Source organism: Ostrea edulis, chromosome 8 (genome assembly GCF_947568905.1).
Source record: "Ostrea edulis chromosome 8, xbOstEdul1.1, whole genome shotgun sequence".
NCBI lineage: Eukaryota > Metazoa > Mollusca > Bivalvia > Ostreida > Ostreidae > Ostrea > Ostrea edulis.
The window spans coordinates 36972215-36998767 of NC_079171.1; the positions used below are offsets into that span (position 1 = coordinate 36972215).

At 34.2% G+C, this 26553-nt stretch overlaps 1 protein-coding gene across 2 annotated transcripts in view; it reads right to left on the reverse strand.

Annotated features, from left to right (window-relative positions):
• Positions 1 to 1999: 1999 nt before the first annotated feature.
• Positions 2000 to 26553, reverse strand: part of LOC125662713 (uncharacterized) — a 35886-nt gene continuing 11332 nt past the window's right edge. For both annotated transcript variants that reach the window (XM_048895035.2, XM_048895038.2), the window contains exons 3-10: positions 23774 to 23833; positions 20998 to 21263; positions 13920 to 14206; positions 11532 to 11672; positions 11159 to 11413; positions 9894 to 10006; positions 7804 to 7945; positions 2000 to 3762 (exon numbers count right to left, since the gene is read on the reverse strand). In XM_048895035.2, coding sequence (XP_048750992.2) covers positions 3085 to 3762; positions 7804 to 7945; positions 9894 to 10006; positions 11159 to 11413; positions 11532 to 11672; positions 13920 to 14206; positions 20998 to 21263; positions 23774 to 23814 — 1923 coding nt within the window. In that variant the 5' untranslated portion in view covers positions 23815 to 23833 and the 3' untranslated portion in view covers positions 2000 to 3084. The remainder of the gene's footprint in view (positions 3763 to 7803; positions 7946 to 9893; positions 10007 to 11158; positions 11414 to 11531; positions 11673 to 13919; positions 14207 to 20997; positions 21264 to 23773; positions 23834 to 26553) is intronic.

Here is a 26553-nt window from a genome sequence, read left to right on the forward strand (position 1 = left end):
CTATGAAAGGTGAAGATAACAAACAGTGATCAATCCCATAACTCCTATAAGCAATACAAAGTAGATAGTTGGGCAAACATGGACACCTGGACACACCAGAAGTGGGATCAGGTACCTAGGAAGAGTAAGCATCCCCTGTCGAGCGGTCACACCTGCCGCGAGCCCTAGATCCTGATCAGGTAAACGGAGTTACCCGCAGTCAAAATCAGTGTGCCAAGAACAGCCTAACAATCGGTATGAAACATGTCAGACAGCATTTGATCAAAGGATATATTGTAATGATGAACTAGATCGTTATAAGGACCATAGAATTTGCGAAATGCTGACTTCAATCGAGACTGTTGAAACCCCTGTGCCATCAATTTGTTTGTCAGTAGCTTGCCTCGATTTAAAAACTGACTATACGCAGAACAAGCTCTTGCATATCGAATCAGTTGAGATATATAAACACCATATGCAGGTGATAATGGAATATTGCTACATAAATATGGGAAGTTGACGATGGAGAAGCTGAAATCATCCTGTTTGTCGTATAGTTGAGTTGTCAGTTTGCCGTTAATGTCTACTTTTAATAAAATATCTAAGTATGAAGCAGAAGTGGACGACTAAGTGATGTCCTCTATATCGACCTCACAGGGATATATCAAATCGACATATGAATGAAAGCTATCATTGTTAATAGACAAAACGTCATCGATATATCTAAAAGTCGAATTGAAGGTCACAGCGAGAGATTTTTTTTTCTCACGTAGAAGTTTTTGAATAAATTCTGCTTCATATGAATATGAAAACAGGTCAGCTAACAAAGGAGCACAATTCGTGCCCATGGGAATTCCAACAGACTGTTGGAAGACCTGATCACCAAAGACCACGAAGATATTGTCAATGAGGAACTCTAGCATATTTTTTTTATTTCATCTTCAGAGTACTTGTGCGTGGAATCAGAGTGGTGTTTAACAAAGTAAGTTTTTGACTTCGCATTGGGTCAAATGCTGTCTGACGTGTTTCATACCGATTTTTAAGCCGTTCTTGGCACACTGATTTTGACTGCGGGTAACTCCGTTGACCTGATGAGGATATGGGGCTCACGGCGGGTGTGATCGGTCAACAGGGGATGCTTACTCCTCCAAGGCACCTGATCACATCTCTGGTGTGTCCAGGGGTCCGTGTTTGCCCAACTATCTATTTTGTATTGCTTGTAGGAGTTATGAGATTGATCACTGTTCGTTATCCTCACCTTGCATCTACTTGAGTGTTTGTCTTGTTGCCAGTGCAGTGATATTTTCGTTCTTATGATGGTTAGGAGGAATTACTTGTAAGTTGGCTGACAAACTCTGTATCTAGTGAGCAAAAGTAACATGTTAAGCTTTGCAACATTTTACTCATTTACTGAGTTATTTCTGTGTGCGGCGCTCTCGGCATTACGATTGATCAAATTTACTGTAGCCTAGTTGTACAAGTGCTTTATCCTGATCATGATATATAATTTGATACCTGCTGTAATAGACGCTGATCATGCAAATGTTTTGAATGATTTGCTTTCTACTATTTAAACCATTACAACATAACCACTTATGCAGCAAACTACACTTCATATTTTTGCATATTAGGTGCAAAATAACGGAAGCATACTTGTCTATCGCCATCTTAGACATGATAACGCACATACTCCTAGTCTGTTTATACACAGTGACTACCTTTTTGTGCATTTTCAAAATTTCCCTTAATCCAAGGTAGTTGAAGCTTGTTTAGTAACGGTACCATATTTGGTTTTTAAATCAAATTTGTACTTTCTGATCACCTTCATCAGCAGTTTCATATAAAAAAGAGATATATTATAGAGACTGGAAGGAAAAAATAATGATGTACAATATCATTATGATATATGTTATGTATATCTACCTCAATACATCGGGTCCCTACATTTTATTGGTCCCTGAAAGGAGCTAAAGATAATAACCCAACTTTTCACTTTCGATAAACAAAGGACACGTTACAAAAATAAACCTTTATTTGGCACATAGAATTTGCAATATTGGTGATGATAATAAATATGATAATAAGAACAACCCATAATCCATTATTACATTTCCAAGAGGAATTTATCTGAATAGAAATAAAAGTCCACTTTCCACCTTAAGCTTAAATACAACAAATGGAAATAAAGGATAATAATAAACAATTCTAACACATAAGCAACTGCCAAGGCAGATGTTTTCAGTCATTTCACATTACCATAGATTGCATATTTTAATAGTAAAATACAAAAATATGCATGCAATAACATTTTATTTTCAGAAAGTGACCTGGTTAGTGCACGAATTGTTCTTCCCCAGGACCTTCCAGTTTATACAAATATACTGAAGAGTATTTAATTCCACGGAGCCAGAATTTTTGCTATTTGCAATTTTTGGTTTGGTCTACGGGCTGGGCTGTATATGGTTTACATGAAAGTAACTTACATACTTTAAGTCCGCTTATATGAAATTATATGAATATTATGTGGCCATGGACATGGCAGAATAATGTACAACTGCAAAATATACACAATCAAAGGCATGAACAGAGATAATTATCTGTTTATATCATAATCATATATTAATAAAATCATTAAATCTAATATGAAAAAATGTGATTAAAAGACATAAATGATCACGCAAAAATCTAATATGAAAAATTGTGATTAAAAGAATAAATGATCACACAAAGATAACAGTGAAATCTTAGAGAAAAAGAGAGTTATGCAAACAGACCCCTGGAGACACCAGAGGTGGGATCATGTGCAGAGGAGTAAGCATTCCCTGTTGGCTGGTCACACCCGCTATAATGCCTATATCGCGATCAGTGAAAAATATGTGTTTTCCTATGTCAAAGGTAGAGTATTGATCCAAAAGAAGTGCAGAATCCGATGCCAATATCCAGGAATCTTTCAAATAAGGTTTGAAGATTTTAAATCGACACAAAGCCATGTTTCATGTCAGTATCTATAGGATTCGTTATAAGAATTGCTTAATATTGTATATTGTAAATCCATGGCATAGATATTTACACAGCAGTTTGAAAAAATGAATGAAGTGGCTATAATTATAGGTCGACATTTTCAATATCACCTTTTATTTTGTAAAGGGAGTCTCTTAAACGAAGACTTGATTCTAAATTGTTCGTGATCTTTTCTCGTTCTGTCGAGAGATAGCTGATGGTGCACATTGTGCTAAGTATTCCCTTTGGTAATTCTGTTTCAAATATGCTGGTAATGCTCTGCCCAAAATGATCTTTAAAGATATTGCTTATTATTGTTCGTAGTTCCTCTTTCGTCAAGTACTCTACACATGTAGAATACCATGCATCAATTTTCCTTTGCTTTGTATTTCTCAATATATCATCTAAATGAAGAGGAGCCAAACCAATCGTCAGGATAATGGCTGACAATGTAAGAGCTTCTGTCCTTTTCTCAAGTTCTTTTCCAGTGATACTTACTTGTACTCTTTCCAGCTCAAGATGTAACTCTTTAAATTTTTCAACAGCAATTCTATCGATTTTTTCGATTTCATCGACGACATCTTTTCCCTTTATCCATTGTAAGACCCCTTTCCGAAAGCGTAATGATACTTCTCTAACTAAAAAGAAGCAATCCTTAATTGGTTTTTCTCCACTTGGATTCAAAATTTCATTTTTGCCTTGAGGAGAATTAAGATAATCATATAATGTTTTCGACAGGTTATCAACACTGCTCTCAATATTTTCATCCAACTCCACACAAATCTACAAATATAACAAGAAATGTAAAGAGCAATGAAAAAGTGAATATAATGAACAGTGACCAATTTCATAGATCATTAAAAGAATGTTGAATTAAGAGTTGGGCAAACATGGACCCTGTAAGATGTAAGAGGTCAGAGGTAAGATCAGGTTCCTAGGAAGAGTAAGCGTACCTTGTTGACCGGTCACATAAGCCCAATATCTTGATCAACTAAACGGAGTAATCCATAGTCAAATCAGAATGTAAAGAATGTCCTAACAATTTGCATGAAACAAGTCAGACAGCATTCAACCTAACAACAGGTTGTTTTTGCAACCATCATATAATTTGCGATGGAGAAGCTGAAGTCATCCCGTTTGTTATTAAGTTGCCGTTAAAATCCATGTTCAATAAAACATCCAAAGTATGATTTCTTCTTGTTAAAAACAAATGTCTCCCCAGCATCCAAATTGAAAGGATTCAAATTACATTCTCTCCCCTTAATGTATTACATAGTGTGAAAGAGAACGTATTAGTAGGAACATAAACATTATGAACTACACTTTGTGCATTAAGCAACAAATGGAGAAGATTCCACATTGATGTGACCAATGAAAGGTGAGGATAACGAACAGTGATCAATCCCATAACTCCTACAAGCAATAGAAAATAGTTGGGTAAACACAGACCCCTGGACACATCAGAGGTGGGACCAGGTGCCTAGGAGGAGCAAGCATCCCCTGTAGACCGGTCACACCCGCCGTGAGCCCTATATCTTAATCAGGTAAACGGAGTTATTTGTAGTCAAAATCAGTGTGCCAAGAACGGCTTAACAAAAGGTATGGAACATGTCAGGCAGCATTTAACCCAATGTAATTTTCTACAGTAAGAAAGTGAACACACCCTTGTACATGAAAACAGCAATAAATACTTCACTTTCATGTACTGTAAATTGTAGGAAACTATCAAATCCTTGGGTCAGAGCATTTAATGGTAATGGTGTATTATACAAACTTTCAAGGCTATCCGATAAGCCATATAGGAGGAGAAGTGTTCACGAACTATTTTACATGCTCCACCCATCTTAGATCCACTATAACTTTAAGGATAACATTTTGATTTTCCTGTCGCGACAATATGCACATTTACAATTGACAATGAACCATTATGTAAAGATTTAAGTCTATCCGATAAGCCATACAGGAGGAATATTTGTAACGGACGGATTGACGGACAGAAAATATTAAAACAATATACTAGTATCTCACTCTCGAAGGGAGGAAACATAATCATTGGAAATCACCGCCCCAATAATATACATATAATTATATTTAGATAAAACATTGTAATAAGTTTTAAGGTGATCCAATACACAATAAAGGAGAAGCATTACAAGCTATTTGATAAATTCCACTGCTGTTTGTTCCACTCTAAGTCGTATGAAAATATTAGATCCCCGAATCAGAACAATATGAACATTATTGAATGTTATTGAAGTATTATACAAACTTTCAAGGCTATCTGATAAGCCATATAGAAGGATAAGTGTTTTCAAGCTATTTGGATCCACCATCCCCTTTATATCCATCATACATTTTAGAAAAATAATTCGAGCCTCATGTCCCAACAGTATGTATATCTATAAATGGCAATGGAACATAGTAAAGGGTTTCAATTCTTTCAGAAAAGCTATATGGGAGGAGGGGTGTTAACAAGCTAAATTACATCCCCCTTCCTGTTAATAATTCCATCATCACGTCCACACGCTTATTTAAAAATGGCAATGAAAATTCTACAAAGTTTCAAGTCCATCCCATAAGCTAAACCGGAGGAGAAGCGTTTACAAGACTTTGTGACAGACAGACTGACAAAAAGCACAAAAACAACATGGCACCTTGAAGAGGGGCGATGTAATAAAACAGGAATGAAATACTTCGTGGTATATTTGATTTTTTCTTGGTTGATTTTGCGCATAAGTCCTCTGAAATTGATATTTAAAAGATGCAGGAGTTCCACGATGAGTATACTCACGTAGATCTTTCAATAGTCTCTTGGAATTCCCATGGGCGCAAGCTAACCTGTTTTTGTATTTTTACAAGGCAGATTTGATAAGAAATGCTTCTTAATGAGAAGATTGTTTTGCTGTGGTCTTGTACTCGACATTGAGATAAATCGATGACGTTTTGTAAGGTAACAATACTCATTTTCATTCATATGTCGATTCGATACATGCATACAAACAATAGACACCACATTGCCTTCCATACCTGCTTCATACTCGGACATAAAATTTATGTAAACGGCAAACTAACACAGTTTTAAGACAAAAGGGATTACTTCAGCTATTCCATTGTCAGCTTCCCAAAATTCCAATATCATCTGCATATGGTATTTATGAAAAGTGAAGATAACGAAAAAGGATCAATCTCACAAATCCCCAAAAGAATGCAAAATTAAGAGTAGGACAAAGAATTGTCTGTGGACTGGTCACCCTCGATCTTGATTAGATAAACAGAATAATCCGTTGTCAAAATATGGTGTTTATATCGTTCAACTGATTAAATATGCGAGAGAATGTTCTGCGTGTGATCAATTATCAAGCAGAGACAGGCTACTGACAAATAAGTTGATGTCAGAAGGGTTTCAACAATCTCATTGAAAGTAATCTTTTCGCACATTCTATGGTCGTTATAAGGATCTTATTGGCAAATACAAGCTTTCGTAAGGTCGAATTATGTATAACATGTACCAATTGTTAGATCGTTTTTGACATACTGATTTTTACCACGGATTACTCCGTTTACCTTACAGGTGTGAGCCGTTCACAGGGGATGGTTACTTTTCCTAGACACCATTTCCCACTTGTGTATCCAGGGGTCCGTGTTTGATGAGCATAGAAGTTTCGAAATGCCGACTTTAAATGAGACTGTTGAAGCCCTTCTAACATTTTGATACCCGATAGGACTTGAGTGTTTATGTGTACTTGATAATTATATTTTGTGTAATTTACCTCAAAAGTAGGAAAGCTTCTGTTTAAATGTAAACCGATTCTTTGATATCCCCTTACAATTTTTTATCGACTTTATGTTTTATAAACACAACAGGGTTAATGTGTTCTGAGTAAAGTGAACACAAACATAATAAATTGTACCTCAGTGCTTTTCACACTATATAATGTCACAATATAAAAGTACGTCACGACGTACATGTCTATGGTTGGATCGCGGGGAAAATGTCATAATATTTTCTTGCTATTACTACCGTTATTCACTGTTCAAGCTGTATGTTTAAAACTATTTGTCAGTGGATATTTTTGCGGTTTTCTTTGATAATATATGTCTCATGTTTTCATATATGGTGTGCACTAAAGTAATCTTTATCTTACATTGTGACCTTAAAATCGCCCCCGATGTGCATAGTCATTTAGAATAGAGAAAACCAACATGTGTACATATCGACTTGGCACAGGTGACAGATGATGATATACTATTCCTATCAAGGCATATTCCAAAAGGTACTTATTTGCAGATTTAGAATATTGATTGGGAAGGCTGGTTATTTTGCCTCGTTTACATAAGATTTGGCAGTAAATGTGGGGAATGCCTAACGTTTGGGGAGAGATTATGGAAATTGTTATATATGAGAGGATATTGTACCGGTCCAGATCACTTTTTAAATTAATCATATCAATGTCGACATATCAAGCCCAAACAGCAAATGATTTGAGTGCAACTTTCACCTGTCCCGAGGTGTTAAACAACTGAAAATGTAGCAAATAAGAATAGCTCTACGATACTTGTATGGCGATTTAATGGTTAAGCGAGGGATTTTTCCACGTGATACTATGGTTGTTTATGTATCGACAAACGGTTTTTACTAAAATATGCGACGCTTGGAAAATTTTACTTTAATTTGAATATGCTGCTATTACTTGTTATCTTACTCGGGACACCATAACTCCACTGTGAATCTCAGGTCAGATTCATTCTGATTTTACGATTTCAGCTTTATACCGTAATAAAGGCCACGTGTATTACAATGGAATTCTTTTGTCGTATGCATACCTCTTTACACCTCTTTCCTAACAGTTCCAAAGACGCGTGGGAGTCTTGTAAAGCGCTGACCATGTTTTCATTATCTGCCGTTGCAACGTGTATTCTGGATTCTATTCCTCTTTCTATAACGCAGATTGTATCAAAAAGCAAACTGAAAAAAAAAAATCCAAGTATTCCACATTAGTTCTGATAAAACATATTGTATCATCAATTTCTTACTTTAAGATATTTGATATATAATAATGGGGCAAAACGGATTTACATGCCATTCTAAAGCATTGACATACTGACTGTCGCATATCATGATGAGTATATGAACCTAACAAACTAGAGTTACTTAGTCCAACCTTTGATGTAATACCCGCATTCTGTACACAAATTTTGCTCCTTTATTACCTGGACATATTGTATTCTTAGGAATCAGAATATATTCAAAAGCATTTACATGAAAAAAAGAAAGTACTTGCTGTGACCTTTAACTTGACGTTTAAATACATCGTTGTTTTTTTTTCTAATCAGCAATATTGATTTTCATTTGTATGTGGATTCTACTTCCCATCGACCTCGACATAAACTACTCCAATGTGTCTTCCACATTTGTTTCATACTTGGAAGTTTTATTGAACACTGACCTTAACGGCAAACTAACAACTGGACATTTTGAGAAACGAGATGACGTGAGTATTTCCGTCGTTAACTTATCATATTTATGTCTCCGATTCTCAGACTTTATTATGTAATCTCGTGTTGAAAAATCGCAGCAAGTTAAGGTTGTCCGAATGATATAAAGTTAGTAAAAATTACACTTCAGAAATAGGTTTTTATGTCGCCACACTTTGTCAAATCTAGATGACAAGATGGTAATTGAATAAATATGTAAAATTCTAAAGTGCGATAGTCACACCAAAGTGCGATAGCCTGCGCTGAAGCGCGATGATTTGTTGGGGTTACAGACGCCAAAGTACAATGTTTCCTCTCCTACAGACACGCTACGCCAAATATGGAATTATCAGTTTGCCCCAACGTAAGTTATTAAATGAATAAATTGAAGAAGTGGAGACGAATGACCCCAGTTCAGTCTTGGTCCGTCATGAGAGAAATCAGTACTTGGAATCCATGCACTCTCTGAAGGAGGTAATATCAATATGTATAATTTTTATCAACTCAACTACTATCTCTCTGCTTTCGAGTATTGCCTGCATTTCCTCTTCAGATGCACTGCCGAAGAGTCGTACATCGGCCATATTTGTTTACCAAACGAAAGAAAAGATAACTCGTTGAAGCGCAACATGATATCGTGTCGGTCAACAATGTATTTTAGCACTCAGTTTTAACAGTTCCTGGTCTAAAACTGTTGGCCATTGTTTTAGTAAGGAGTTTTATAACAATCCACACTGTCATCAAACGATATAATTTATATTATGCTGTAGGAATACTGACATTACTTTCCTTCATAATAAACATTGAATAGATAATTTCTGCGTTAAATCATCGATGGAAGTGTAGATCTGTAGGATAAAAAACCAGCATGTATCAACTATTAGCAAAATAAAAAAAACATCAGAGGGTGTGTTGACATTTTTCTTGCGGTTCAAATTACAAAAAGTAATAAAATAACTGAAACAATTATAGTTGTGTATTGTATTAGAATAGCTTAGAGACACTCCTCATTCCCTTTAAAGCAAAATGTTTGGTTCCGATTTAGTGCATAAAAATAACCGTTATAGTTTATTTAGATACGACCTAGATACATTTGTTGTAATAAACAGTACGTTATAGGGATTTAGTAATTGATTGATTGATTATTTCCGCCACACTCAACAATTTTTCAGTTATCTGGTGGCGCCCAGTTTTACATTGGTGGAAGAGAGAACTCAGATACAATGTACCTGGGAAGAGACCACCGACCTTCCGAAAGTAAACTGGGACACTTTCTCACTTACCGTCGCAAATGGGATTCCAACCCGCGCTGACCAGAGGTGTGAGGCTGTGTGATTCTGAGCACGATGCTCTAACCACTCAGCCACGGAGGCCAGTACGTTAAAACATAAAAAATAGTGTGGTTTAGGCCTGTATAGATATGGGCACGATTCGCATACCTCATATGCATTTTGACTTTTCTGTTTTTAGTTTTCTTCAAAAGCTGTGACAAAACTTCAGCAAATCTTCTGAACTGTATTTTTTCTTTCTCAGTGTCATCAGCTGTATTTTCCTGAAAAACAATATATCGTAAATCTGATAGAAAAATACGCCGGTAGAACATTGATTTCATATTTCGTAGGTCAATTTCTTCTGTAGTTTTCTAAACAGATGATATCTAATTTCTAGTGAGAGTAATACAATACGCTAGTTTCAAGATAAGATGTCTTGAATTTGTATAGTAGGTATACTTAGTGGAACTATGAATGGAATGTCTAATTGGGACATAGTAGACCTACAACTAGTGAGAAAGACAGTAAAATGTAGTAGAAGCGGCTTCTCTTTAAATATGTAAATGTAGATATTATAAAATACTATCGACAGAAATGTTTTACTAAAGTGGAAACATAAAACAATGTCATATTTACAAGTACAACTGTAATATTCTGGATATGATAGGTAGGAGCAACGATATAATGTGAAAATAAGAATTTCGTATATTTAATCCCTGGATACTTATCACTCACATAGTTTGTGTATCAGTTGAATTCAAATGCAAAAAATATACAAAGCACTAAAATGATCACCGACACGAACAACCTGATTGTCAAACTTTTGGGACGACCTCTCCCTTCTTCAGGACAAACAAAAATATTGCATAATGTGGCCCACATTAATATAGGTTGTCTGAATAGACTTTACTAATCTTAATCAATACAGCTTCGTACATCGTGGATCACCTCTTTGGACGAACAGCATTGATTGGCAAGCCTAAGACAAAAAATATGTTGTCTGCGTTGTAAATACGATTGTAGATTAGTGTAGTTGTAGTGCTAGGTGTATTCAGATGTAGTTTTGTTGTTTTGTTATTATTCTCTGTTAACATTGCCCACATTATGTAATTCTTTTCGTTTCAATTCGACAATTTGGTTGTTCTTGGCATTGGTAATTTAGTCATATATATATATATATATATATATATATATATATATATATATATAGGTAAAATATAAAAAAGATACACGATGACGTTTAGTAATGCTTTAGCGCTTTTATTTCAAATCTTCTGAAGCTTTGAAATGAAAGCGCTAAAGCTTTACTAAACGTCTTCGTGTATCTTTTTTATATTTTTTACCTATACTTTTACGGATCATTACGAAAGGTAACTATTATATATATATATATATATATATATATATATATATATATATATATATATTCTTACACTAAGAAGATTGAGTCTGAAAATTTGGTCTTGTGTAAGTGTGGGCCACACCGCCTTTAATTTTGTTAGAATTTCATTCCAGACTATCTCATCCTCGCTTATCCGTTCGTCTTCGTCCTCCGAGCTATCGTCAGATTTGCTAGATGCTCGAAAATGTAGAGTATTCCATTTATTTATGACAAAGAGAACATCATCTGTCTCAAAACAAGGCATCTTGTATGTGGCTTGATTGATACTTCGCAAAATTGCAAGGAGCTATAAATGAAAAATTGTTTTAACAATACAAAAACGTCCTAATCTTTGATTGACTGAAAGTGTTTTAAGAATTAATTTTGTCTTCAAAATGGAATGAAAATCACTTTCCTAAAATTACCTTGTCTTCATCCACACCCCCGGCTTTGGAAGCATCAATTATAAAAATGAAACCAAAAGCATTTGGAAGAAACTCCATCAGCATTGCATTTATGTCTTTTGCTCCATCAATGCCTGGTGTATCAACAAGCATTACATTTCCCTGAGAAGAATAAGAAATATTTTTATACACCATAAATTCTTCCTATATGAAACGAATACTATATAAAATCACACTCGTAGTCTATTGACTGGTCAATAGTTTATGAACTGTCGACCGGGTTACAGTCTGCATTATTTCTTTTGGCTATGAAAGTCACGTAATTCTTTGTCTGCTGCGTTGTTTATGTAATGACGAAGTTCACCTACTTAACCAATGATGAAATGCGCATATGGTGCATCAAAATCGGTACCGTATAAGTTTTACATACAGAATTTCTTGAATGAAAAATAAAGCAGAGAGACATATAATTATCAAATAGGATATTGGATACGTTTTCGTTTAATAGATACTATGATAAATGTACTCAATCACATAGTCTAGCTTTAAGTTCAAAGTCAACAAACCATGTAGAAAAAAAAATCCAAAAAGAATGTAGGTGTATAACAAAACAATCATATAGTGTGTACTCTGACAACTGTTTTATTTGATCCACGGTCCTACGGTTTCGGGCAACATATCCGTTTTCGGATTAAACAAAATAGCTGTTGTCCAGGAACCCAGTCAATAACTGTTTACTATTTATCAGAATTGTATGTATCAAAAGATAACGTACGAAATACTGTATAACAATCTACTTCTTTTGAAATTATGAAAATTCACCAACTTACATAGCTTTTGTGTATATTAGGGTTTGTAATGGGATGCATTTGTCAAGATGCTGGCGAATTATTGCCCTTGAATACAGAGGACCCACAACACATTGCGGTCCTCAATGAATGGTGTCATATAAGGAATCAATCGAACATTTTTAAATTTCTGTTTGTAATTAAATGCCAGTTAAGGAATGCTTCTCTACATTAAGTATATCTACGAGAAAAGAAGAAATTGTCAAGTTGAGAGCCACGGGTGAAAGGGAAGAGGAGCGTACGTTTCAGCCGCCGATGACATTAAGTGTAATTACTAAAAATAGCATGACTGAACAATAATATTTCAGTCACTGATTACATCTATTGTGTTTCTTGTGTCGTTTTCGTAAGCATGTAGGGTCATGATGTTTGAAAGTATGTAATATTAACCAGTCCTCGACTTCTTTAGATCGAGATAAAAATGTCTTAAGCATATCACATTCAGCAATTTTAATTATAGATATTTTTAACAACCACAATACAAAACACAATTCGATATGCTTGAAATTACGCGTGCAAATTATCGCATATGCACTATTATAATTTCATACTGTGGACAAAACTACTTGTTGCTAAATGTACAGAATCAGGTGCCAATAAACAGAGCATGTTAATTTTCTCGAACATTGGTATATCTAGTATGATATTTCTGTTGAAATATGTTTTTCAATCTTTTGAAAATTAAATGTTGTGTAAACCAATTTACAACTTGCGCTGTAATTACTGACAAGTGCACAGAGTAATCATAAGGCACGTTTCAACATTGGATCTAACCCTTTCACCATTGCATGCAAAATTGGTTATTTTAACTTACAGAGTTCTATCCATAAATAGGCTGCTTGTCCCCTTATCTATAAAAAATAGCATTGTTGTGAATTGTAATAGCAAAAATTTAATCGATGAACTAAACAAAAATCAACCATTGCCCCCTTCCCCCACTATTTAGGATTGAGGGCTCTGAACTGTTTATATTTTGCATGTCAAGAATTTTCAGACGTTATGAAGTCATCTCCCCCCGCCATTTTCAAACAATGTCACATGCCTGAGTATATCATATGCTTTCATTGTGTTTTTAATTCTAGGTGCCGGTTGAATTTTAAAACAGATTACTTCTGAAATAATCGGTTTTAATTGCAGTATAACTTAGAGAGAAATAAACGTCAAATGCGGCTATAACATCCCCCTTCTCAAACCCTGACGAAGTCCACATTTTGAAACGTTTTCTTAAGAAAATCGAGGAAAATAAACCTTGTTTTTATCATAGATATAATACAACTTGTTAAAACGCAGCATACTATTTTGTATTGCTTGTAGGAGTTATGAGATTGATCACTGTTCGTTATCTTCACCTTGCATACTGATGGCATTAGTAACGTAAGCTTTACTATATACTGTTTGTTAATACTATTTATGAGAAGCTTAGGACCACAATGGTAAGCCCCACCACCCGGTGTTATGGGTGTACATGTAACTGTAAAAATGTAAGCTAACAAAACATGTATCAGCAATTAATTACTGAATGTTTTGTTAGACAATCCCAGGTAAGCTAAAATGTATATACCTTGACATCCAGGTTAGTGAATGGACAGTATATGTCGATATAGTACATTCCGGCGTTGCTGTCCCTCGTATCTGTATACGTATCTAACTTCTTATTAATCTTTCTTGGTGTATTGAATGTAGTTTTCTCTTTCAAAACCTTCCCATCTACATCCAGAACTTCGATTGCATATGTTTCTGAATTCCGGATCCTACATATTTTGGACGTTGCTCGCAATACCTTTGGAGTTACCAGCCTCTGTCCAACTAGCTTATTGACTAGACTGGTTTTGCCACTACTTGTGTCTCCTAGTATAAAAAAAACCACCTTTTGGAATAAAGAATAACAAACACCATATGACTGGAATGCACTCTGTACATATCAAATATAAGAGATATCAAAATTGGTACCGCATAAGTGTTACATAAACATTTAAGTCATTATTCATAAATATTTTAAAATTTTAGATCCTTTCATTTGGTCACACAGTTTACTACACACCAATCCAACAACATCCCCGGTCGACAGGGGATACTTACTCCTCCTAGGCACCTGATCCCACCTATGATGTGTCCAGGGGTCTGCGTTTGCCCAAGTCTTTATTTTGTATTGCATATAGGAGTTATGAGAGTGATCAATGTTCGTTATATTTGGCCTTTCATTAGGGATCACATCATAAATCATTCCAACAGAGATCTTTATTTGCAGTTCTGAGATGTAATGCTTTTTCTTAGTTTCTTAGTCGATCGAGCTATTCTCTATGAAAAGTAAATAACTACATTTTCACAAAGATAAAAGGATCTGAATGCTAGTGTAAGATATTTATGTTAGATTTGCAAGTGTATGCTTTTTGACATTTAAACATTTAACAAATATAAAATAAATTGATCCACAGACGTAGCATGAACTCCGCCCACCATAGTTGCGTCATAGCAACAACGGGAGCAAAAACAACAAAAAAGTAAACACTGACGACGACTGCAAACGCTTTTGAGATTATTCAGATCGAACATTTGTGTGAAACAGAGGGGTTGATTTCTATAATTCATGGTTTTTTACATGCTTTCAAATCATTTTATTCGACTCACAAAAAACCCATAGAAATCACAACGACACTTCAGACCTTATGTTAGGCTGCTGACCCCCACTCAGGTTTTGTAATGCTTGTGTCAATGACGATTTGTAATGATCTTGTCAAGCAGAATGTTCAGATTTATTTTTCATACAATAATTACATTCCTTGGTCAATAAATTGATTGAATTTTTTTAACATATCGCAATAATCAACATAAAGAAAATTTCACCGTTTCCGAAAATTCCGATATATAGGCGCATCAATGACTACATACTAATGAGAATTTCTGAGGCAATGTATTAAGATTAGTTCACCCCGATTCTTCGCCTTTGAATTATCAGATCTATGCACATTTACATTAATCCATTAATAATAGGTTACAGTACCTGTCCGTCTGGACACACCAGAGGTGGGTTCAGGTGTGTAGGAGGAGTAAGCATCCCCTGTTGACCGGTCATACCCGCTGTAAGAATAGCTAGAATAACCCATAAAATAATGAAAAAAGCCTCAAAACCCTGGAATTCCCAGCCTATTGGGTTCCTTTTGACAAATCGTATATCTGCCACTGGTAAACATTTTAAACTAAAAGAGGCTTCTACAAAGCTTCCATGCACCTGTTTGCCCCAATAGTGGTATAAGCTAAAGGGTTTTTAATTCAACCCGCGTCTGTTTCATCCATGCTATTTTCAAAGTTCAGGTCAACTCCAAGTAAGAACAAAGTAGTTTATGTACACAAATAAAATGGATCATAGACACCAATGTCATTCATTACCAATTATGGTTATCTTAATAATAGCAATATAATGATTATTAAAGGTTTTAAACCTTCAAAATAAAAGAATTTACCATTAACTCATGTAAACCGTTGAGGATATTAACTTATGGTGCGAATGTATACCTACATTTTTTCTCTCAAACTCTCTCATAAAAGATACATTGTACATTAATAGAATTAAGATTCAACATTTTCAAAATATCCCACCTCTGGTATATCCAGGGGTTCGTGTTTGCCCAACTCTCTATTTTGTATTGCTTATATGAGTTATGAGATTGATCACTGTTCATTATCTTCACATTTCATTAGTCCATAACTTGGTGTCAATTCATTTACTGTCTGCTCTAAAAATTCTGATGACGCAATTAAATAAAAGTTTCCATTGCCTCTTGTAAAACTTTAAAACTTTTCTTGACATGTACAGTTAAAATAACAACATTTTGTATAATGTTGCTAAAAAAAACCATGAGCTGAACTCTCAACACCAATTATTCTATTACAATACACATACCTGAATAATATGGTTATTTCACTAATCAATAACACTTTAGAAAATAAATGAAAACATAATTCAAAGTTGCTAACCAATGACCTCATAATAACTGAAACTGTGTAAAAGAATGACAGATGTTTTCTGCTGAAAAGTTTAAAGCACTTGATTTGGTTTATTGTAAATGTATCCTGACATGTGCATATTCTCCTATTTTACATCACACGGGACTGGGCACTCTACTATATTGGTCCATCAGAAAAAGAAACAAAAAATGCTTTCATCAGATCTCGTGTAGGTTTTATTGAAAAATTCGCTACTTCAGTTCAACTCACACATTTATCACAAAATTATGCATTAATCATCAATGTCGATTGCATGTAGTCCACGTCTATCATCTAAACATAACCAAGCACAGTACGATCTGCAAACATTGCATTTTTCCTAGAATGTGTAAAGTGTTGTTTTGCATGCATATAGTGTGACAATGTATCGAACCCCCCTTTTCCCTCACAATGACAGTTTAAAAAAAAATCTCTTTTCAACTGTGCTATACTAATACATGTATTACAGTTCCTATGACTCACCCAAGTTGAGACAAATGTAAAACAAAGTGTATGAAAATTTAAGCAATTGTATCATCAAGTGTCCCCCACCCTTTGAAAAAAAAAGATGCTATGTGCCGGAATACAACAAAATGTTTTACTCAGTCCATGTATACGTATCTTTGCTATGTTGAGGACATTCATCTGATTTTGAGACGTTTGACACACGACAATCCCCAGCATACACTTCTGCATGTATGCCTTTGCCTGACGGAAATGGTATGAATTTGGCTTCATTAAGTTTTTCTGGATAAATACTGCCTGATTTACAGATTCCCAAGGAAAATTTTAATTCATTCCTCATACAAAAATATGTACATACTGTATTGTTTACGTATGATCGGTCGATTCATTTCTGTTCAAAACAATGGCAGATGTCCCATGTTTGTCCGAGGCTCGAGGTGTTGGGCGGAGTTATTTTTCAGCAGATTTCATTGGTAAAAATATAAGGTCACGAACGTTTGTAGATCGGTGTATTGTAACGAAATTAAGCTTCTGTCCATTTGGTTAATTACGCATACACGGACCGCAATAGGCATATAATACTTGACGAAAATGCTTATCGAATGCGGACAAGTCATTTACCTTTATAGACATATATAAGACTTTACAGTGCGATTACCACGCCAAAGTACAATGGCCTACGCCAAAGTGCGATGTTTGTGACGTCATGTCCTTGTGACGTAATTCTTAACGTCCCTCAAAATAAAACCCATGAAATGCAATGTCAGTTTGCAACAGCAACTAAATGGTAATGAAAGAAGTTCATATCCTCATTTTTGTGCATGGATTTTACACTGATACTTTGGTGAATCAACACACCATCGGGGTTTAGCGCAGACCATCGCACGTTGGCGTGACAATCGCATATTGGATCTAATGCATATAGTTATGCAGATATTGGACCTAAAAATTGATTTAATGTATATTCAGTGTACAAAGATTATGCATCTGGAAACATATATTACATGTATTCAAATCATGCCATCTAGCAAACAGATTATACAAGGTCTAAATCTACAAAGACTTGTTTTCTCACAGAAAGACAGAGTCAGGTTTTACGGATGTGCTCGAAAAAACAATTACAAGGAATATATGACTTCTCATCAGGTTTCATCATTTTACAAAGCCCCTATCTTCACTCTTGAAGAAAATGTTAACTGCTTCAGATGTATTGTTCCAAACATACACGAGAAGTGGCGTCAATAAAATGCAGAAAAAATCCCAAAGAACTTTTAGTAAAGTTGAAATCACATTTTTTTTCTAAATCTACAGCATAAACACGTTTGACTTTTAAACACTTTTAACGACCATTCATAGAAAGTTACTTCAATAAAATGTGAACTAATTTGTTGATTTCAGCTTTTGCATCATCAACTTCCTATATTTTTGTAGCAATATTCCATTATCACCTGCATATGGTGTTTATATATCTCAACTGATTCGATATGCTGGAGCTTCTGCTGCTTATGGCCAGTTTTTAAATCGAAGCAGGCTACTGACAAACAAGTTGATGGTGCAGGGGTTTAGGTTCAAAGTTCAGCATTTCGCAAATTCTATGGTCGTTATAACAATCTAGTGTGTCAATACAACCTACCATTGGGTCAATTTACTATCTGACGTGTTTCATACCGATTGGTAGGCCGTTCTTGGCAAACTGATTTTGACTACGGATTATTCCGTTTACCTAATCAAGATATAGGGCTCATAATGGGTGTGAACGGTCAACAGGGGATGCTTACTCCTTCTAGGCGCCTGATCCTACCTCTGGTGTGTCCAGGGGTCCGTGTTTGCTGATCTCTCCATTTTGTATTGCTTATAGGAGTTATTGATCACTGTTCATTATTTTCACCTTTTATGTTAATGGCAAACTAATTACTCAACTTTATGACAAATATGATGATTTCAGAATCTCCATTGTCAACTATCCATATTTATATAGAAATATTCCACTATATTGTGTTTATGCCTCTCCACTGGTTTGATACGTGGGAATATGCTTCGTATATGATCAATATTAAAGCAGGCTAGTGATACAAATCTTGCTGTTACAGGGGTTTAAATCAGCAATCAGCGAATTTTATCTAGTCACTATAATGACAATATTTGCAAATACAACCTATCAATGGATCAAGGCTGTTTGATGTGTTTTGTACAAATTGTTAGGCCGTTCTTTATATATTGATTTTTACCACGGAATACTCCGTTTATTTATTAGGTTCACGGCGGATGTGACCGGTTAACAGTTGGGAGGTTATTTCTTTTAAACTCCTGATTCCACCTCTAAGATATTCAGGGGTTTGTGTTTGTGCAATTCTGAATTTTCTTTCTTTATAGGAGTTATGAGATTACTCAATGTTCGTGATCTTCACTTTATCATTTTCACTTTTCATAGATTTCTTTTTCCGTTTAATATTGATCCTTGCAGTCATTTATACACCTTTTATATGTAAAAAAGTATGTTTAATTTTCATGAAGCTGAGGCATTGTCTCAGGTGAGTTAAGGCAATTACTAATCGTTGCAATACACAGTGTATTGGTTATATGGTGTAACAAGCATAAATGAACAATGAATTAGAATACGTTGATGTGGGGTATAATTATATCAAAATTGTTCATTATTCATTCCAGTGCTCTTTACGTAAGTGTACGCGGTGATTTTCAACTCGGAATAAATATAAATGTAATATGAAAAACTAACATTTACGTCTAAGGAATTGATGTATGATACCATATTAAGTATCTTTCGCATCACAATTCCATATGGAATTTTGCTTATAGTACTGTTTAGTATGTCACTTCGCAAAATATTACATTTCCTGGAACAATTACATTGCATAATGAGAGTTGCTTGAAAAAAAAAAGTAGAATGTTATTCTTTCATGATTTGGTACTCGCCGTGTATTTGCGATTATCTTACATAATATGTAAATCTTTTTGTCTTTTTAATTATATATGTAAAACGTATACGGTGCCAATTTTGATGCACCAGATGCGTATTTCGACAAGTAATGTCTCTTCAGTGATACTCAAGCCGAAATTTTGGAAATCCAAAATAACAACCAACTTGTAAGAGCTAAAAGGAAAAACAAAGTGCCAAAAAAGTAGAGTCAAATTCGTGTAAGGATCAGAACTATGAATGAGGAATACAATCCTTAATTTTGAATTGAATTTCTAAATCTTATCACAGCAATTGAATATACATCCGTATTTTCAAGCTAGTAACGAAGTACTTAGCTATTGCTCGGGTACTAACAGTCCCCCAACAGAGGCCTTGACCCAGGGGTCGTAATGTGAAACTTATACGGTACCAATTTTGATACACCAGATGCGCATTTCGAAAAATAATGTCTCTTCAGTCATGCTGAAGCCGAAATCTTGGAAATCCGAAATAACAAAAACTTGTATGAGCTAAAAGGAACAAGAGGAACAAGAGGCCCATGGGCCACATTGCTCACCTGAGTTACCTTAGCTCATATCTAAAGATTTTCCTCTATATTCGCATATATATCCTATATATTCGCATGTAATACTTTGATCCATATTGTGTACCCAACCTTCACCCGGGGGCATGATGTTTACAAAATTGAATCTCCAGTATGTCAGTAAGCTTTCATTTAAATGTAAACTTTTCTGGCCCAGTGATTTTTTCAGAAGATTTTTAATGATTTTCCCTATATATTTGTATGTAAAATTTTGATCCTCTACTGTACTTACCCCCAGAGACTCTTTTTTCAAACCTGAATCTGCACTAAGTCAGGAAGCTTTTGTGCAAATGTAAACTTCTTTGACCCAAAGGTTCTTAGGGAGAACATTTTTAAAGATTTTTTTCTATTCATTAGTTATGTAAAACTTTGATCCCCTATTGTGGCCTCATTCTAGTCCCAGGGGTCCATGATTTTAAGAAACTTGAATCTCCACTATGTCAGAAAAGCTTTAATGTAAATCTCACTTTTTCTGGCTTACTAATTCTTAAGAAGAAGAGTATTAAATAAATTCTCTTATATATTTGTATTTATATCTTCGAACCCTTATTGCTTTTCTGGCTGAGTGATTCTTGAGACGAGGATGTTTAAAGACTTTACCTATATATTTGTATGTAAAACTTTGATCCCCTATTGTGGCCCCATTCTACCTCCAGTGGCCATAATTACCGGTTATGGTGATGCCACATTCCATTCTTCTTAAATCTTCTTTTCTCAACTCCATGACTTGTAGATATTTTGGTTTTGTGTCGTAGTTTTTGGAACTAATCCCAACGGACACATCTCCAGAAAGTGCTAAATCAAGTGCCTTCTTAAGGTCTTCGTCACAATCATCTTGGTTGAGGAAATCAATAAGATTATCATAAATCTTTAACAATTCTTCCATCTTGTTCTTTTTCGTCCCAAGCGGAGGTGGAATCCATATTTCAGCCGATCTGAGTAAAATAAGACCAAACATGCAGTGTTGAATACATTTGTATGATTTCCTCAACTTCATAACCTAAATACTGGATTTTTTATGAATGGAATTTCTTTGAATTGTGTCATATGGTAACAAAATTATGATGATATGTAAATATATTTCGTGTCATTTCATGCCAAATCGACTTTAAAAATAAAGAATGAAATAGATTTCATTGTTATTTGATCCGAAATATTATCTAATTTTAACCTAACTGTAGAATATTTAAATAGAATTTTATATGAAATATTTTACTCTTTGTTTTACACACACACACACACACACACACACACACACACACACACACACACACACACACACAATGTTAAAGTATATAGAAAGTAAATTCAGAAAGTCTCATTTTGGGGTATACCAGTCGTATGTTGTAAGTAGATTTCGAAATGCCATGGTTGTGGTGTTGTTTGTGGTTTGACATTAATGAATAATTCATCTAAATCGTCAGAAAAATCTGTAAATATTACATACGCTATTGATTGTTTAAACAATCAAAATGTTCACACTGCTGGAATAAATAGACTGTATTTATAGTAATCTAATGGCACTGATTTCACGTTACGTACTGTTACGCAAATGTTTTAGTATTAGCATTGGAGAAGAAATAAATTGTAAAGAAACTGATCATAATTCAGTCATGAGTATATCATGCTCAATCCAGACATAATTTGATCATTATTCGATCACAGAACAGTGCGTATTACTCATATCCCTTTTAGATATAAATCTAATTTCTTGTTTCGCATATAATACCATATTGTTTTACATCTCCTCAACAATTTCTGACTCATGTAGATACATCAGTTCATCAGATATTTAATAGGTAAGGTTTTCTTAACAGTAGGTCAAACTCCCATGTAAGATCACAAGGTCAAAAATCATGGTAATAAATGAAAGGTCTTGCCAAATTCCATATTTTAACCGATCTTAGTCTATTTTTTTAAACCTATTTTGAAAGTCCTACCTTTAATGGGCATTATTTGAAACTTCGTCACCAAAACTTGAATTCAATAAAACTCGTTCTATATTTTAGTAATAACACCGGTTTGTAATTACGAAAGGCGAAAATCACGGAATGTATTTTCAGCCTAATAGGCGACGTCATTTCTACTGGTGAACTAAAATATGCATGATATTATTTCTGAAAACTTTCATTAGCGCAATTGATTAGTCTGTTGGAATTCCAATGGGCACGAATTGTGATCCCTTGTTAGCTGACCTGTTTCTATATTCATATGAAGCAAAATTTATTAAAAAAAACTTATATGCGAGAAGAAGGAATATCTTGCTGTGGCCTTCAATTCGACATTTCAATATATCGACGACGTTTTGTCTATTAACAATGATAACGTTCATTCATATGTCGATTCTATATATCACTGTGAGCTCGAAATAAAAAAACAACCCACAGAGTCGTCCACATTTGCATCATACTTAGATATTTTATTGAAAGTAGACATTAATGGCAAACTAATAACTCAACTGTATGACAAACGGGATGATTTCAGGTTTGATTGACACACTGATTTTGACTACGGATAACTCCGTTTATCTGATCAGGATATAGGGCTCACGGTGGGTGTGACCGGTCGACAGGGGATACTTGCACCTCCTAGGCACCTGATACAGGCGTCCGTGTTTGCCCAAACTATCTATTTTGTATTGCTTGTTGGAGTTATGAGATTGATTACTTTTCGTTATCTTCAACTTTTATTAGCGCAGTTGTCTACTTATTAAAGTTATATATCAAATCAAAATGGAGTAAATATTGAATTGACATTGTCATATGTACGTAACCTGTCCGGGAAAAGTGAAAAATCCGGTTGAAAACTACATGCTTCGTGCATTTTATAAAACAGAATTGCATTTTGCATCTATTATCATGAATTCTTTATAAATTATAATCATAGTGTTCTACTCACTATCAATCTTTTTTTTTTGTGTATGTGACAATGCACTTTTGTTGTTTAGAAAAATAGTCGATAAATAAAGCGCTACGTTTATGACCTTTAAGAATTTTGGCGTATGTCATGCAAACAAATATTCATTGCATTTCAAATAAAATCATGTAAAGAGCAGTATTGTAATACAATATTATACATTTTCTATCGACATGGAAATTCTTTCCTAAACTCAATTATGGAAATAATTATTGACAAAGTAAAAATAATCTATTTCCTTGTTTTGATAACCATTGTTTTGCATAGAGACGCACCGTTACGACGTGATTTGACTTGTGGGTGCTACTAAATAGAGAGACACAATGAAGTACATGTATATGTAAAATCTTGTTCACAAAGGCGCTACATATTCTATGAGGGGAAATGAAATCACACCTGTATTGAGATTATAGGGGAAAAAAAATCATATATGGCATTCAAATTAGATAATGGATAATAAAACACCCAAATAAAATCGCTAATAAATCTTATCGTGAATTCTGATCCGAATAATTTCTTTAACACTTACTCAACTTCAGCATTTTGTGTATCCGTTTGTGCCTCTGCCATCGAGTATCTTTATTGTGTCCTGGAAATGGATTATAACAAAATAAATTTAGCCAAAATAAGATAGATGAATAAGAGTAGATAACGAACAATCAACAGTCATATAAATACTATAAAGAAAACAAACCGAAATATAGACTAAAAACAAAAAGAACAAGAAAAATAGATAGAAAGAATAGCCGTCTAATTTGTAGGATATAAACAATGCATACTTAATGCCTCATTGAAATTCCACCCTATTCCTTGTTTTATTTGTTTCGCATAACAAAGAAGGCTATAGGTCAACAATATTTTTATCCAAATTTCTTAGATTAATAAAAATATTGATATAAACATAAGTTAATGTTTAATGTAAAAGACACCATCACAATCAAATTTGCTTCAATAATTTATTGCATCTTTGTCTATTGCACATCAGATCAATCTGAAATCATAACAAAACAACTTGAAATGCAAACATATTGTGGAAAGAGGCAGACAACATAACAATAACGAATAATTGCAACAAAAAACTTAAAAGAACTAGACAATTACACAATTACCATCTGTGAATACATAGTTCACAAAAATGCCAAAATCAAAGATAAAAACCAAACAAACAAAAAGACGCGTAGTTATATGGAATTGTTCAAAATTTAGCATAACAATCAATATATGTAATGTATAGATAAAACAATGCATAAACAAAATGCTGGTATAGTTTAAATGAAAGGTGCAGATAACGAACAGTGAATAATGTTACTGCTCCATAAAAACGAAACAGAGACAGTCAAATGTCAACAAATTATTTGGTATATAACTAGTTGCTTCCCTTTGCACATTCCGAGAAATGTTAAATGAATTTTAACATCTTGTTACTCTAAGTTTACCCTTTATTTGCTCTTGAAATAATGACTCAACACCTTGTATTCCATTCTTATTAAATGTTTGTGAAACTTTCAAAACTCGCCATTTATGCCCATGAATTTCGATACAAATTTTGCATTAAATCAATGTATTTTTTTTTTTTTTTTTTTTTTTTTTTTTTTTTACATTTTACATATTATGTATGCTAAGCACTGCAGGCATAATTCATAGGAAACCTGAATTTGAACATAGACTTTGAAACACATTGAAATTCTAATACGTTTTCCAAAAAACTGTTCTGCATCTTCCAAAACATAGTGGACATCGTGAAAATGTGACGATAAGGAGCAGTCATCAATTTCATAACTCTTATAAAGAATGCAAAAATCAAGAGTTGGGCAAATACGAACCCTTTGGAATACCAAAGGTTGGGTGATATGCCTAGGAGGAGTAAGCATCCTCCTGTCTACCACTCACAACCGCCTTGAACCCTTTATTCGATTAGGTAAAATTAACATAAATAACATTATATATATAAATAACATCAGTCAACATTTGACTTAACGACAAGTGGGTATTTGCAAATTATATCAGTATAACGATCATATAATTGGCTAAATTCTGACCTTGTTTAAATGAGACTTATAAAACCCCTCTTTTATTGCTTTATCAGCCGGTAGCTTGCCTCGATCCAAAATTTCATCTTAATTTTGATATACATGTACATCGAATCAATATATGAATGAATATCAACAACATCAAAACATATTATGGACAACATGCCGTTAATGTTTCTAAGAGTGGAAGGGTACAGACAGATCCTTCTTCTCATATACAAGCTTTTGAATAAATTCTACCTCATAAGAATGGTCAGCTAATAAAGGAGACCTGGATACCTGAAATTGTGTTGGAACAGGATGTGCTATTTTGTGGTAAAGAATGGAAGATATGAACATTATATGAATATATATATATATATATATATATATATATATATATATATATATATACAGGTCTGTCAGATATGACTTTAATACGGTGGCCCCGTGTCGTGACAGGAGTTGACATGTTAAAGAACCCCCACTGCTACGGCCTTTAGCTCTAAGCATAGGTCTGAATTTGTGGCACTTCATCTACAGCTGGCAACGTCTCAATATAATTGAAAATTCCCCAGAGGACGTAAAACAAGCAACCCAATATATAGGAACGAGAAGGAAGTGCATTAGCACCTAAATGCTAGACATTCGATGAATGGGAAGTGCTTAGTATAAAACACATGTAAAAGATTTTCAGTAATTGAATTTCATTCACATGGTAAGAAAGTGAAGATTATATTTGCAATCTATTGCAAGAAATATCTTGAAATTTGACTGCAGAAATAAAGAATTAAATCGTTTTCTTTTGATGGGAAATGTCATTCATTTATTCTATTTTTAAAGGGACATGGACACGAGTTATAAGTGAAATACAGCACTTGCAGTTCTTTGATATGTAAACAAGGCTCGTGCCATGTTTTTGTTTACATATATATTAACAAGCAATAGCATGTTTAAAACAAAATGAGTTGTGCCAAATACTAGAAACTATTTAATTGTGTTCAGAATTAACTTGTAAATTGAAAAAAAAAAATCTGCTTGAAAGGAAGCTATTACCAGTATATTTAACCTATTGAAACAAACCCACGGCACGAGACTTGTTTACATAACAAAGAATTGTGAATTCTGTATATCCAATATACCTCGATAGCTAACATTTGAATTTTTGTTGACCATTACAAATACCTTAGTTAAGCATTCTAAACATTAAAAATGAAAAACAAATAGAATTTGAAAAATGTCATATAAAATCGTATTCTTGCCCCTTTATCTAAGCATTGAACAACGTCGGTAACAAGAT